Genomic DNA, 15,600 nt, shown 5'->3' with positions numbered 1-15,600 from the left:
GACGTGAATACAGTTCATATACTTATGTAACATTTGCACAACCTCGTTCAAACTATGGGCTGTGTCAATAGCAAGTCGGCCAAGATTGTTCAGCAGGTGAGTTGCTACATATTATTATTGGATCTGTACAACGTACACGTTCTGTGTGAACAGGCTGCTTGTCCATGACGTCATATGGCGCGTAATAATTTTTAAAGAGCTTGTTTCCCTCTTAAGTAACTTTGCCAAAGCAGTAAATCGATCAGACAATGCAAACAATTCATTAAAATAAGGTTATAGCTTCCACAGACGAGGCTACAGGTGGAATGCCAAAAATTCGCCTATGGGCGAGTAAGCAACTTTTTTATGTATTTGTATTAAATGCACAAAATCAATTAAATATTTGTAACCATTATTGATGACCAACGTGCGGGTGACTATGTATGGTATTTTAAAGTATGAATTGGTTTCATTTCTCTTTTTAAAAAGCTGTTACAATGAGCTTACCTCATTTTGTTTCAATTATAGTGGATGCTAAAAGTAACTATAGAATTGTTTTTCCTTGTTTGGATCAACAATGAGCTACTGATGAACAAGTGCGGTGATCTTATTGTTTATGTCGTCATGGGAAAGTTGTAAATTTACACCCACAGGTGTAAGATTACCAGCTGATGAGACATTGATATATAGGTCCCGTCATATTTTTTGTCAAGTAAATCATTGTTAAATAAAACATTTACTCAAAACCACTATGCCATTTTTTGACAAATTTTCTACTTTGTTTGACGATAGAACGAGAAAGACGCCTATCTGCATTATATTCTAAATATATTCTAAACTTGCCTGAGGTCTTTTAGTTATTAAATTGTGACCAAATTTACGTTAGGAAATTTTTAAGAAATAATGTTGGGCCTATACAGTATACACCATATTTATGGATTTTGTACTGGTGTTTGGCGCGTGCGTTACATTAATACTGTCCAAACGTTATTTCAAATCAAATGTATTGTTTAAATTCCCTTTGAGACACTAGGGTCCATGTAAAAGAATGGTGTGAGATGTATGGTTGTAAATATTAATATTCGTACATTGTACCTTTCATCAAAGTTTTATTACCTTTCGAGCACACACATTTCTCTTTGGCCTGTCACGTTTGTACGCGGCACTACAGTAAAATACGTCTGTACCCTTTAGTATCCACCCAGATTGATTGCAAATAAATTTTTAACCCCATATTGCACTTTTACAGAAACCTGAATATTTCAATGGAATTGGCCAAACCAATATTCAACCTCCCCCTCCGGAACTGATTGTTTCCGACAATGATTTTCCAGAAAATAGTTTTCAGATCCAAAAAACTGAAAATGGCAATGCAAATTACCAAACCAGCATAACCGACTATGACGGTATTTTACTTTTTGCAGTTTAAAAATCTTGATCGTAAGTGGTTTTATTAGCAGTTTTCCGTTGGCAAAAGTTTGAAACAGTCGTGCACATTTTCCGTATAAAAGTTGTTGGGCGATATAGTTTATGTAATGCATGGTATTTGTATCAAACAGATACGTACACAGGAAACATAAAGTCCCAAAACGATGACGAGTCGGATTATGAACAGGAAACTGCACCGAAAGTATCCAACTCTGTAATTTCGCAAAGTACATCAAGCAGCAGTTTGTTAAGTTAATTGTTTACTTACATCACAACTAAAATTTCCTTCTTGAATTCTACAGCACCAAGACAAGCCATCGTTCCCCAACAAGCAACCGAGTCAGATATTCAACAACAGCTGGATGCTTTCAAGAGGCAAAAAGAAATGTAAGTTTTGTAACAACGAAAAAAAGAAGATGCAGAAAACGCTAAAACTGATCTTAGACAACATTCAACCAATTAAGAAGTTTATACAAAGGTTGTCTATTGCAGCAGTCTCTTTTTTGTTAATACAATAACATACCATACCTTTTAAACACTATTGGACGAAACCATAGTAAATAAGCTGCCGTGATTTTGTTTTTTATTGATCCTGCTTTTTTTTTTCTTTAAGCAATGAGGATAACCTCAACCAGCAACAGCTAAGAAGCAAATTGGCTTTGGAAGAAAAGTTACGACAGCGAAAGCAGAAAAAACTGGGCAATGACACTGGAGTTGTGATCTGCGAACCTGAGGTAAACCGGTATTTTAAACCTATAACTTCTTGCTATTAATTCGCATTGGGGTATTTTTTTAGATCAAGCCGGACGCACAAGCTAATGTAGAATCGATCGCTAATTCGAAAATTGACGAGGCACCGAATCCAGCAGCACCAACAACTTCTAAGGATGTTTTGTACAGGTTTGTTGTACTTTTAGTTCAAATATCTTTTGCCAAAAAGATAAAAAAGCATAAAACATCATGGTTTGCTTGACATTTAGAAGACGATTTTCTATATCGGTTGACAAATGTTTGTCCTTCGCTTTCCATGTAGAAACCGAAATGTTTAAAATTATTTTGTTTTTTCGTTTCCTGTTTTACTACAGCGTCAACAATATCATACGTGAACTACTGACACCAGTTCAATCAAAAAATTGCATTTATGTTTTTTGTTTGGAAATGTCAATCACAAAACTACAACTGAATTTTCAGTGACGACAACATCGAGCTCTTTAATGATTTGGAAAAATACGCGGTGAGCTTAGAGTCAAGTCACGTCACATTCGAAACCTTGATGAAAAACTTGTTTATCAGCGACCTATCAGACTTGGAGAAGGCAAGTTAAGTAGCCTAAATAGTTCGGACACATTGCAATTAAAATACGTTACATTTAAATAGCTATTTATGCAGTATGGAAATATTGGTAACTCAATGTGCCAAATACGTTCATGCGATTAACGAGAATCGCAACTTATGGTAGACTGTGATTTTAAGATTTAGTTTGAACTAAAACAAATCGTTAATATTTCGTCTTTTTTATGAACTTTATTGATCTTTAAAATAACGCAGTCCATTTTTTTGCAAAAAATGTTAGGTTCGAATCCTGTTCCATTGGATTACGTCACAAAATCTCAACTCGATCGTGTTTCCGCCATCTATGCCTGAAGATTCCCCACTTGCCTATTTAAAAGCGGTAAAAGATGACGCCAAGTCATATGCGTCACTTTTCCAACGCCTATGCCAGTAAGTGAAATTTCCAAACAGGTTTTGACTCTAGCAGTAATGCATTAGCACACAAGTCGTTGCAAAAAATGTTCCGATTTCGACATTTACCATTACCAACACAAATATATTGCCTATTTATCAACACGCATTAACGAACAAAAACAAATGCTCCATAGGGTGTTTTTTATCAGCAGGTACGGCGATGTTCAGAGAAATAGGGTACATATATACACCAAAACGTAAAAAAACTTTGTACTAGAAACATTTGGCAATCCACAGTTTTTACGTGTTTGTTTTTAGTGCTGCTGGGTTGCATGCTAAACTGGTGCAAGGTTACCTGAAAGGTTTGGGTTATACACCGGATTACAAATTTTCTGGTGTCTCCGATCCATTGAGGGGAACGTGGAATGCTGTGTTAATCGACAGACAATGGAGACTGATCGATACGCATTGGGGTGCACGACACGTCAACGGTTAGTAAAAAATTAATCGCGTCTGATAAGGATAAATGCTTGTTTGATCAGAAAGGCGGTTATCTAAACAGGGAATATGAATTTGTGTTTAATGGTGGTTGAATGCTGTTTTATGGCTTATTAAAACAAACTAGAACACAACTAATTCATATTTGCCGCAATAAAAAAGTGAGGCCACCAAAAATCGAAATATTGGTCCTGCGTAGCAATACATCTTAATAGCAACAGTTCAGCACAAAATGCCGTGGAAGACATAAAATATACTAAATCTGTCAGTTGTATTACTTATTGTAAGTTGTATTACTTATTGTAATGTGTAGAAGAAAACACGGTATCGCGTGAGCAGTGGCAAACAGAATATCGATACGAAGAACATTATTTCCTTACCGACCCGGATATATTGGTCAACACTCATTTTCCGGATGACAAAGCGTGGCAACTATTACCAAAGCCAATTACCCTCGATCAATTTCAGGTTTGCCCCTTTACTGTTTGTTTATGACATTATTGTTTATGTAGCCGTAGCGTGCGATATGAGATGGATAAGATTCTAATCATAACTTCCTTCTTAACAGACTACGATCAAGCAATGGCCCTTATTCTACAAACTGAAACTTACGCAAAACTCTCATCAGAACGGAGTTATTTCTGCGGACGAACACGGATACGTGCAAATTAAACTGGGAGTTTCGCTTTTCGGGCGTGCTGACGCAAAGTTCAAAGGTGAACTTCGTCATCGCGAGACTATGAAAAGTTCACCCGACCTGCAGCAATATGTACTGCATTATTCGAAACCCGATGTTGAGGTTAGAAAGAGTTTTTTTTATGTGAACAAATAACCTGTTCATTGTTCAAAACTTAAGGGAATATATATATACATTTTTTGTGAAGAAGTGGAATAATTTGTTGTGTATCCTCCAAAAAACCCAAATCATTTTAAGCGAGTTCCAAACCTTTTTTAATGTATGTTGTATTTTAATGTCTTCACATCTGTGTATTTTGATTGACTGTGTTTGTTTGCAGATATTCGAAATCTTTTTACCTTCACCTGGAAAATTTCTTTTCAAAATTTTTGGATTGTCATCGAAGTTCAGTGAAGACGAACTTTTCACTAACATCTGTCTCTATCAAATAGAATGTCCGAAAATAAAATCTCCCCCTTCAACCAGCTATCTACCACCTTTTCCTGTGGTCAACTTTTGTTACGGCCCCAGCAAAACACTGCATGATCTTGGCTTACAAGCTAAAAGTCATCTTGGACCTGTAGTTCAGTGTGATGAAAAAGGCGAGGCACACGTCGTTCTGTCTCTAGCAAAAGGCAAAACAAAGTTGGCCTTTTCCCAAGACTTGCAAGATCTAAATCTGAAACAGTTCCCTAACTATGCGATCCATAGTGTCGTGTCTCGTCAAAGCGATCCTAAACTGAATCAGTTGTTAGTTCACGTACGTGTGCCATACGATGGTAACTTTGTTGTGTCATTATACTGCGGCCAAAACGACGAATCGGGGCCTGGAAGTCTCTCCGCCTTTTGTCACTATCTAGTCACGTCAAAAAAGCTTGGAAAAGCGCACGTAAATCCCTTTCCTGATGTTCCAAACGGAACCTTGGGTAAAGTCCAACCAGTATTTTCGGATCTTGGCATGGAAGTGCTCAATGGGTCAGGTAGCAACGGCGGATTTTGGCTTACGCCTGATGACAAGGGAGAATCATACTGTACTTTCACGCACAGTGAACCGCTTGTTTTAATCGCCAACCTAATTTCTTCGTCTGGAACCTACGATGACTTTGTGACGGTGTTAACAGACGGAACCACATCTACAGTTCTAATTCGCACTCCACCCAGTGTTGCCATAGGCGACGTGCTTCTCCTCAAATTGTACGCAGCTCCCATTAAACAGGCCAAGGGCTTGCCCTGCGCTTTTACAACATTTGTTACATGTTTGCCAACAACGCAGCCAAATCCACCATTGCCGCAGTCGCCCAACCGAATCTGGGGTCCTTACGGTGACAAGTTTTATTCTTGTGATATTAAGAAGGTGAAATTCAAAAATTCAACGTCTGCAGTCATGTCAACACAACAGGCATTTGCGGAAACATCACCTTTCAGGACTTACACAGGCGGCGCCGATTTCGAAGTAGTGTTGAGGCACGGTGCTCCGTTACTGCTCAAACCACGTTTGTCGAAGATTGACGGGCTCCAGTCCTCCGAGATGGAAGGTTTTGCGTTTGTGTCCAAAAGCTCTACAGCGGAAAGTATTGTTCAGGCGAGATTTACCGAAGCAGGGGTCTATGCTTTGTCCGTCTTCGGTGAATCAGTTTCAAACAGCAGTGGCCAGCTTGCTCCCCTGTACAGTACACTTATACAGGTTAACAATCCCAGTCAATGCAAACTTCAATTTCCAATTTCTCTCAACATATGGACGATGAGCTCAGTTGATCTTGTCCAACCCCTCCAAGCCGAAATTGAAAGAAATGTCCCTACTGAGATTAAACTCTCATTAGGTCAGTACCGGCAATCGGGAAGTGAATTTGCCACCGTCCCATACCACAGAGTGTTACTTCTGATCGATGACGTCACTCCGCAAGAGCCAATCGTTTCCACAGATTGTAAATACGAGTGGAGCTACGTCGCAGGGCCCGGGGAGAAAAAGGTCGGAGTTATTGTGCAGTCAAGCGAGACCAACCAGTCGATGAACTACGCTCTACAGTTTTCTATCACCGACTAAACATTTTCAGTTTTAAAGTTTTGACATTTAAAGTTTCAGTTTTTGTGAGTTAACGCGTAATGCAAGGCAGTGTTGTTGATTTTGTTGTGTTGTAATGCACTTTCGTTCATTTTTGTGTTCTTTACCACGAGTTGCACTTTACCTGAAAATAAGTTATGTGCCTTTGCTCATAGTGTTACCATTTGCACACTCTGTACATTTGATATTTGAAAAAGCTCTAATAAAGTTTTTTTAATGTAATGGCAACAAATGTAAATATTTGGTCTGAAAAAGGCCAACCCTGTAGCGGCCGTAATTTACTCGATTTATGCCGCCTGGATCTGCACCGACCGCCGTACCAAGGATTTCCTAATTTGTCTCGAACGCAACACTGTCTGCCTGACAGATACATATCCTGCTGTGTTGCACAACAGGCCAACAGCATTGGATATGTCACAATCGGCTAGTATTATACACACAAAAATATTCGACAAACGCAAAAAAACATATGACGTTAAGAAATACAATATCTCTTAATTTCTGCGCAAACCGTATCACGAAATTAAATTAATTTAGGTGCACATAATCAAAATACGTACCAACTTGTCCAGGTTTAAGCTATAGGCACTTTGACGTGCGTTTCAGCACTTTAAAATCAACTTTAGCATTCATGTTTCTATAGCTGCACATAATACACTGTGATGTAGAAGCATAAATATTTACAAACTGAATAAGTTCAACCAAAAACTGCGACTACTCAAAGCACAGAAAGAAACTGTAAAACGCGGTCTGCACAAGATTGCACCACCAATGACATAAGATGCACTGTTACGTTTAAGATTTCTCCACCAATCGTGGCTGGCGCTTTGTTACGTCACAGTAAATGTAGTCATATTGCTAGTGAGGCCCAGAAATAGGGAAAGAAAGCACATACATCAAATTTTCGCTGTATCAAGCCGCAGTAACTGACTTTTGTCTTATAAGCAGACTTGGACAACTAGATTTTCGTTCGTTTTTTCAAATTAGATTAGAGTTAAAATTATAGCATCTCAGTTTTTACAAATTAAATTAGAATTAGAATTGCCATTTTCTCAAAAACCAGAAATTAAACTAGAATTCGAACTAGAATTAGATTTCAACCAACCAACTGTAGCACACTTCAAATTTAAATTTTAAAATTTGCACGTTTGGAACTATCTATAGATATTATAATTCGACGTGGCTGAAATTCACGTGTTTTGGTGATGTGGTTTGGTCTTGTTAATTACGTGGTTTTGTGCGCTTTGCACATAAAACGCATACTGGTATCACATGCCTAAAAATGCTGTTGGACAAACTAGAATTTAGACCAGTGGTTCCCAAACTTTTTCATATATTTTTCAAAACGGTCCCTTTGCTATTATTTCGAGTGCTCGCGGTCCTTAAGCCTAAATCTGTATTTCATAAAAACGAAAGTTGATTCCAGGATTTTAGCTGGTTATGCAAAATTGCGCTAAAAAATCATCCAAAGACAGCTTGTGACATCACAGACAAAACAAAAAGCATTACGATTGTGCGCGAACAATTGCATTTTTGATAGCTGTCATACAATAAAGGCTATTGTTTAGCAATGGAGACAGTCGATTTTTAATTCTACTTTGATTTAAACTTATTTAGTGGCACAAACTGAGAATTATAGAATTACTTCAACCACTTCGCGGTCCCCCCAAAATTGCCTCACGGACCCCTAAAGGACCGCGGACCCCAGTTTGGGAACCGCTGATTTAGACGAAACTCAAAAGCGTTTAGCTCAAAATGGATATTTTCGCAGAAGAATTTATGTTAGAGTTTAGTTGTACTCGTAAGATATTTGGGTTCGGGCTTAAAGTCTGCATAAAATAGGCTTAATTGTGGTATGGCTTTGCTTTGGTCACATTTTTATAGTAATTTATAATTGTAATTTTTTTTCTAGTTTATCTTGTTCAAAAATTCGGTACAATGGTCGCATGCACCAGTTAAAAGAAGAGTTTGCGGTCCAGATGTGTTGATAGACATCAAAACATTTGTAGAACACGTCAACCATAGCACTTATCGCTTTTTATTATGTGCGCATCGGGCAAGGCAGTTCATTGGGGGCTATTCCTCTGTTTCACCCTGTCCTGTTGCAAGGAAAGTAGGACGATTGTTCTGCAAGATCAATCACGCACGTTTTTCTCTGTAATTACCTTTCTCAGAGCCCCATAAACCTGTCTATATAACCAAGTGTGTGGGTGCAGTCCGCGGTTAACGACGTCTGACGTTAAAATAGTTGTCAATGCAAATGGTTTACAGGAAGGCGCAGCGGTAGAATCATGAGCTCGTAGATCTCACGAACATCTGAATATGTTACAGTCGAGCAAGGTGCGATGTTTGCAGTGTACTAGCGTCTACAGAAGTCGTGAAAAAGTTCAAAAAATTAACTTGTAGCAAATTTGGCTTCTATAACGACATTTGACGTTTTTTGCATACTGCAGGCAAAATGAAGATACGCGTATTACGTATTTAATTAGGCTTAGTGAATGCATGGGTTGACCTTAGTAAATGAAAACCTATACAGAGTTACGATAGTTTAGTTTGGTGCTTTAAAAGCTGAGAAAAAGTGTATAACCATGTGAATGTGCTTGTTCACCATGTGCAATTGTATTTAGACCAGGGCTCTTCAACCGGGGTTCCGCGGAACCCTAGGGTTCCGTACAACTCTTACAGGGGTTCCGCGGTACCCTAGGGTTCCGTACAACTCTTCCAGGGTTCCGTGAACTTTAAGGCTCGCCCAGCGGTTTCGTGTAGCAATTCAAGCATGAAAGATTCGTAATATCATTGTTGCAAACAGCAATGCTCGCCTGTACAATCTAGTTAACCTTGGTTACACCATTGATCAATTGTGACGTAATAAACACAGCCTTGATCCACTCCAAATTGCGAGATAAATGTAGAAAGTACTGATGCAAGTAACATGGCAATGTGTTTCTGAGAATCATTTTATTAAAGTCAACTTTTATTATGTGCTTGGGGCGTGTTAAGCAAAAATGCATCTTTTTTTTCTTTGATGTAGCCTACTTGTATTTCATTGATTAAAATTATTTTATGGGGGTTCCGCAAAGTTTGACAAAACACCTTGAGGGTTCCGTGCCACTGAAAAGGTTGAAGAGCTTTGATTTAGACGATTTGTGATTCGGTCTACGTTCTGCAAGAATCTCCGATCCTTTTTTGTTAGTTGTACGTCAGTATTTATATCGATGCACGTCGTTATTGTCAAATCTGATTTTTTTGGAACATGCATTAGTAGTGTTTTGTTCTGAAGGCTATGTAATATTTGGTAAAGTTTGTTGCAGTTATTTGTGAGTTTTTGCAATAACGAAAGCATAGTTTTCAGTCACATATGGATTTTCTTCAACTATTGCAGGGGTGTACAACCTGCGGCCGTACGGCCACATGCGGCGGCAGAGACGAGTTTGTGCGGTCGTGAACATGTTTTTGAAAATATATGTACTGGCGGTCATGACGTAAATAAAACTCTTTTTTTAACTCTTTTGATTTTCAAACTGCTCAAAACAGATTTTGTGGGACTGGAAAGGGTATTATTATTATTATGCGTCAGAAGTTTTGGACGCCTCTTGTGTGCAAACAATGCGAAAACAAGCGTCACAATATATATATATATATATATATATATATGTGTACATAAACAAATACGAGCAAATACCAGTCAGACCAGCAGTAAATTTGTTATGTGCAACAACGTATTTGTTTTTCAAAATGGAGTTCAATTTACAGTACGTCAGCTCTAATACAAGAATAAAATATATCTCCGCAAGGTTAAACTCGACATTAAACTTACATGGGAAATGAAGTTAATATAACTTGTTTTCCCAACTTGGTGGATTACAGTCTAACAATTGCTCTGAAACGATAAATGGTAAAAATCGATGTGGTCAGAAATGCAGTTCGCATGTGATGATAAAACGCTCGTACGCTAAAAGCAACATTGGTTCTAAGTTTTTGTTATTTCGCCAAATGGCACCACAGACAGCACACAAACTAAAACTAAAATTGACCTTGAAATGTGTTTGTCAAAAATCTAGGTAGGAAATCGTTTTACACGCTTGGCGACCCAAGCTAAGTAAGAAAAGGTTTTGAAGCCACGTTAACTAATCCCTATGCCCTTTAAAACTCGTCATAAGCCACTGGGGTTGGAATAGATCTGTAATATTATTGATCCTAGTTTTTAACATTTGGGAACCTCAATCTGCATATAGTACCTTCACTTGTAGATACTAAAGTAAATATTTTATGTGTTGTTTCAGATTTTTTAATGATCAATAAAAATGTCGACATTTGATGAAGTGATTTCGCATATTGGTTGGGGAAAATATCAAATTCGCAACGTAGTTTTCTGTCATTTGCATTTTGTCCTAACAGCATTGCATGTCCTTTCTCATATATTTGTTGCATACCCGATGCCTCGTACGTGCAGTCCTGACGTCAAACACCAAGTTGAAAAGGTAAAAACAAGAAACTGTTTTGAAAAATGATAGCAACCAATCAACAACCAAAAAGAGTGTTATGCATTGTTGGATTAGTAAAGGTTTAAGGTTTGCTTTCTCTTTACCTTTGTGTGTTTAAGATGGATGACTTTCGTCAGGCAAGCTTGCAATGGTGCGTAACACAAACAAGACTTCAAACAGCAGTTACTGCTTTTTCTGGGTTAACTGCTTTGACCCGGAAACTTACAAAGAAACCTTAAACGCATTTGTTAAACTATTGTACATATAGGAGGTTGTGCAACCGTCTTGTTGTGTTAGTGCTTTCGTTGCCAGTGTTAAAAAATAGATTTTGCCTAATCATCCCTTTTTCAAAACTGTTACAAGAATTCAGTTTGGCCTTATTTTGTTTGAGTTGCACAATGAACCTGATAGTGCTATTTAAAAAATTCTACCCTTTCTTTTAGCACGTTGTACAAAAACAAGAAAACAACAGGTTAATGTAATAATTTTTATTTTCAGATTTGCAACATCACTTTAAATGTAAACCAAACGAAAATACTTATTTCAACAAAAGTCGATTCAACGGATTTGGATTATTGTCTACAGTAAGTCTCCTATACCATTGCTGCAGATCTTTATGACACTGGCTGCATAATTTATCAATTATAAAAACACTTAAATGTCTGCTGCTTAACCAAAATAATCTTGTCAAATTGATAAAAACACTTGTTTCTTGTTTACCAGATTTTCAAACCCTTTTCCGCCCAATACAACTGCACCAAACTGCGAGTTTTGGGAAAACAATGCAGAAGTTTACTCCAACCAGGTTTGCTTATTTGTCCTTTCAACACTAAACGATAAGTTTCAATTTTTTAAAGATTTCGATTTGCTTGTTTCAGACGACCGACTGCACTAAATTCGTGTTTACAAGCGACGGAACAGTACAAAGTTCAATCATTGCCCAATATGAAATGATATGCAACAAATCTTGGCACAATTATCTTTTGCAATCACTTTTTATGGTCGGGGTGTTTTTGAATGGAATGATTCTGGGAAAAGCCTCCGACAGGTAAACGGCAATTGCAGACCAAACCAAACAAATAATTTCATTTTATTTTTCTTAATTTACAGAATTGGAAGAAGGAAGGTTCTTCTGGTGATGACAATTGGAACAATAATATCTAGTTTTGCCATTACCTTTGCAAACTCGTTTCCACTTTATGCTGCTTTAAGACTGATGGTTGGATTTTTCTGCTTCCTGGCACCCACGTCTGCAGTTTTGGGTTTGTAATCTAAAAAGTCATTCAAAGTATGATAACCCAAGACCAAACCAACACTTTTGAGGGCATACAGCAAAGGCATACTTTTTTGTAAAATTAGATATATGCATCAGGGTGGCCAAATAATCTCGTTTGCTCACGTTGGTTTGTTTTTAATTTATGCATAAACACAATTTGAGCTCCACTTTACTCTTTTTTTGTGTTAACACAGCAACCGAAACAACCAAGACGAACAAAAGAGCTTTGGTTACAAATTCTGCTGGTTTTGGTTTCTCAACTGGAACAGTCGTGCTTGTGGTTGTTGCCTATTTCGTTAAGTATTGGCAAACTCTCCAAATACTGACATGTGTTATTTTCTTTGGAGGTTTTATCATCTGGTGGTAGGTAATAAATTAAGACTTTTTGGTATATATTTTATTATGTCACTCTGTGTCAGTACGTCACTTAATTGTCGCATTTATTAGCGTATCGCGTCTTAAACATGTCAGTCAAAACAAGTAACCGGGAAGGTGCGTGCATTCATCACATATAGTACCCGGTAGTTTAAAAGTATCTCATCAATCCATAAAAAAGTTAAACGTATATGCCTTTGGTATATCTATTCCAGCTAAAAAAGGAAGGTTAAGTGCACACCTCAAGGCTTTGTAAAAATGTATTACAGGTTCCAGGATGAATCTCCCCGTTGGCTAGCTATAAGAGGCAAAGAAAAAGAAGCCATAAAAATCATGGAAAAAATTGCGATGTTTAACAAAGTTGAAAACCCGGATTCGCTTCTATCGTAAATAAGTTCTTGATAAAAAATCAACTTTATATTTTTAACCAACACTTGCATTTATAGCGTTAAAGAATCCTTGCTGGATGAGCCACAGAACGAGAAGGCAAAACCTATTAATTTGGGAATGACCGACACTTTTCGAACTCCCCAGCTGAGAAAGTTGACCTTGGTGTTGACGTATTGCTGGTAAAACTTTACAATTGAAATGAAAATTAAGCCTATATTTGTTGGTCTTTTAAGTTTTTGGAAATTAATGTTTTTCGATCTTTTTCACAAGAAATTAACGGATCTTCAAATGTTTTTTCGCGTTTTTCTTTATTTTCAGGTTTGCGACATCTTGTGCATTTTACGGTTTAACTCTTAACGTGGCCAGTGTGGGAGGAAACATATATTTGACAACATTGTTGATGGGTGTAATGGCATTTCCAGCTTATCCCCTCGCCTTCTACTTGTGTCAAAAAGTGGGTAGACGATTTGTGATCTCTACGTCGTTTATCCTGGCCGGATTGTTTTGCTCTTCAATGTATTTTATTCCATCAGGTATGTATGCAGTTTCGGCTAAAACAGCCATTTTTATTCAATAAAAATTATAACTGATTGAAATTGTACATCTAAAATAGAAATAAAAGCACTTCACATTACGATGTTCTTGATGGGCCGAGCGTTCACTCTCATTCCGTTTGCAACCCTCTATCTCTATACTATTGAAATCAACCCTACTGTAATTCGGTAAGTGCAACACATCTAGGATTTCAAAGAAACGAACAAAATGCGTGTATGACAATAGTTAAAAGCTCATTTTTGAGCTAACCAAACTCAAAGTAGTGAAATAAATTGTCCGTAAAAATATGTTGCATTTTGTTGTTTAGGTCAACAGCACTAAATTACGGCAGTTCATGGGCTCGTGTGGGGGCGATTGTTGCTCCGGCTATAGCAATGACCGAACTGATTCATCCAACTCTACCCTTCATCATATTTGGCATTGTTACTGTGTCAGCAGGTAATATTTTTGTTGAGTAAGGTATGAGATATACGGTTGAGCAAGAAAATTGTAACCAAAAATACAGCATTAGATTAAGCTGGCAGTTTCATAAATGAAATACCAATGCAACCAAACTTCGGGAACGTTTGTCGTGTGCGCATTAACTGTTTGTCATGTCATTAAAAAACCTCCTTACAACGTATTTACATAGTAATATGTTTCTTTAATTGAGTTGAGTTTGTTTTGCTTGGTGAAAAAAAATCATTGCGACACAATAGCACTAGGAAACGCTCAAGTGGATTTTGCTTGGTGGATGATGCCTGAACGTGATACAGCTACACCGGATTATTAGGCGTATATATTACCTAATTAGTTCACCGCTATCCTATTACTAAATGATAAATTCAGTTTCGCTCATGTTACACTGCACATATTGTACTTATTTACATACAGTAAACCATGGTCTTCTAAACTCCTAAGATCTTGATAGTAATTGTTAAAATAAACTCAACACGCTTATGTTGCCATAAACAACGCGTTTAGGCGGTGCGTTTAATTATCGAGAGATTAATTTCTGCCTTTAAACATTTTGGTGTACAAATGTAGGTATATTGGTTCTACTGCTGCCAGAAACAAGAAAACTTTCGATGTTGGAAACTTTGGAAGAAGCGGAAGGATTTCTGGCTGACAACGCTGGACCGTTAGAAAAACTATTTTGTGGACGAAAGGAATATGACATGAAATAGACATTAACCTTTTTTCACAACTACGAATAACAAAATGTACAAAAACAAGTAACAAGTCGCCCAAACACCACATATTTTGTACAGGCAATTTTTAAGTGCTGTTTGTGACCGCTTTTTTTGTTTGTGTTAATGGTATCTATACTCTAACAGCACCTTTTGAATTAAGTTAGTTTGGCATAAGTTTCAATAATATCTGTGGACTATTTTTGTGTTTTTTGGCACCCTAAACAAGGTATTAGGGAAAATATGCTTAGCTGACCAGAATTAAACGTTCGTAACTAACTTTGTACACAAATAAAATATACAATAAGTTTTGTGAGTGAGTATACAGTGAAAGTGAAAAAAACAGCTGTTCTATAAAACTTTTATAGTGCTAGGCTGGAAATGCAACTTTATTTAGGTTTGACTATTTTTTTCAAAATGTTCAAAACCAGAAAAGCGAGCAGAAAAAATAGAATGTGATGCAGTAGGTCAAGCTTTTCATTGTCTGCGTACAATACCTGGCAAAACTATATCACAAGAAATATTGTGATTAATTACAATGCAAAGCTTGGAAAAAGAAACAGAAGCGCTTTTCAGAAACTGCTTGCCGTCTTGTAAAACTTAAAACAACAAAATTTCTCTCCTGAGCCAAATAAAATTTCTAACAGCGGGAGCAAAAAGCAAATGAATTGTTAGAAATATATAGTTTCTATACTATATTAACCCTTGTAGGTTCACTTGATTTTTACAATATATTTGACCCATATTTTTGCCCCTTGCATCGACTGCAGAAAAATTAGTTCTGCAAGGTCAATCATGCATGCTCTTCTCGAATTGGCCTGCTATGAAATCTACAAACCCGTACATAGGCAAGTTCGAGGTGAGTTCAGCCGCTGTCAGTTGATAAACCTTACCAAACCTCAAATCAGTTGATGTGGTTCAAGTTTACTGGCGCGGTTTAAGTTGACTGGTCCTCAAATCAGTCGTCAGTGGGAAAACCTTACCAAACCTCAAATATGTTTCACTGTGGTTTAAGTTTACTG

The 15,600-nt window shown here is 37.3% G+C and overlaps 2 protein-coding genes across 2 annotated transcripts; both read left to right on the top strand.

Annotated features, from left to right (window-relative positions):
• Positions 1 to 6,551, top strand: LOC145209136 (uncharacterized). Its single transcript, XM_080079384.1, has 12 exons — positions 1 to 96; positions 1,229 to 1,385; positions 1,539 to 1,634; positions 1,710 to 1,794; positions 2,021 to 2,141; positions 2,204 to 2,307; positions 2,599 to 2,722; positions 2,981 to 3,129; positions 3,412 to 3,584; positions 3,905 to 4,059; positions 4,160 to 4,390; positions 4,608 to 6,551. The coding sequence occupies exons 1-12, from the start codon at positions 55 to 57 to the stop codon at positions 6,309 to 6,311; spliced, it is 3,141 nt and encodes a 1,046-aa protein (XP_079935510.1). The 5' UTR covers positions 1 to 54; the 3' UTR covers positions 6,312 to 6,551.
• A 2,180-nt stretch (positions 6,552 to 8,731) lies between these two features.
• Positions 8,732 to 14,886, top strand: LOC145208176 (organic anion transporter 3-like). The gene is made up of 13 exons (XM_080078887.1): positions 8,732 to 9,524; positions 10,613 to 10,810; positions 11,312 to 11,397; positions 11,537 to 11,618; positions 11,692 to 11,861; positions 11,924 to 12,075; positions 12,284 to 12,452; positions 12,734 to 12,850; positions 12,911 to 13,033; positions 13,173 to 13,387; positions 13,468 to 13,576; positions 13,717 to 13,847; positions 14,436 to 14,886. The coding sequence occupies exons 2-13, from the start codon at positions 10,634 to 10,636 to the stop codon at positions 14,573 to 14,575; spliced, it is 1,671 nt and encodes a 556-aa protein (XP_079935013.1). The 5' UTR covers positions 8,732 to 9,524; positions 10,613 to 10,633; the 3' UTR covers positions 14,576 to 14,886.
• Positions 14,887 to 15,600: the final 714 nt, after the last annotated feature.

The sequence above is a fragment of the Phallusia mammillata genome, chromosome 1, assembly GCF_965637545.1.
Source record: "Phallusia mammillata chromosome 1, kaPhaMamm4.hap1.1, whole genome shotgun sequence".
Taxonomy (NCBI): domain Eukaryota; kingdom Metazoa; phylum Chordata; class Ascidiacea; order Phlebobranchia; family Ascidiidae; genus Phallusia; species Phallusia mammillata.
The sequence above is the reverse complement of the archived record's forward strand: the minus strand, read 5'-3'. Positions and strand labels throughout refer to the sequence as shown.

Bases quoted from the DNA above. Each gene is read 5' to 3' on its own strand.
- LOC145208176 (XM_080078887.1), top strand. From the start codon at position 10,634: ATGTCGACATTTGATGAAGTGATTTCGCATATTGGTTGGGGAAAATAT. The intron at 12,076-12,283 runs GTTTGTAATCTA...GTGTTAACACAG, and splicing joins ACCCACGTCTGCAGTTTTGG to CAACCGAAACAACCAAGACG. The intron at 13,577-13,716 runs GTAAGTGCAACA...TTTGTTGTTTAG, and splicing joins ATCAACCCTACTGTAATTCG to GTCAACAGCACTAAATTACG.
- LOC145209136 (XM_080079384.1), top strand. From the start codon at position 55: ATGGGCTGTGTCAATAGCAAGTCGGCCAAGATTGTTCAGCAG. The intron at 2,723-2,980 runs GCAAGTTAAGTA...AAAAAATGTTAG, and splicing joins ACCTATCAGACTTGGAGAAG to GTTCGAATCCTGTTCCATTG. The intron at 4,060-4,159 runs GTTTGCCCCTTT...CCTTCTTAACAG, and splicing joins TTACCCTCGATCAATTTCAG to ACTACGATCAAGCAATGGCC.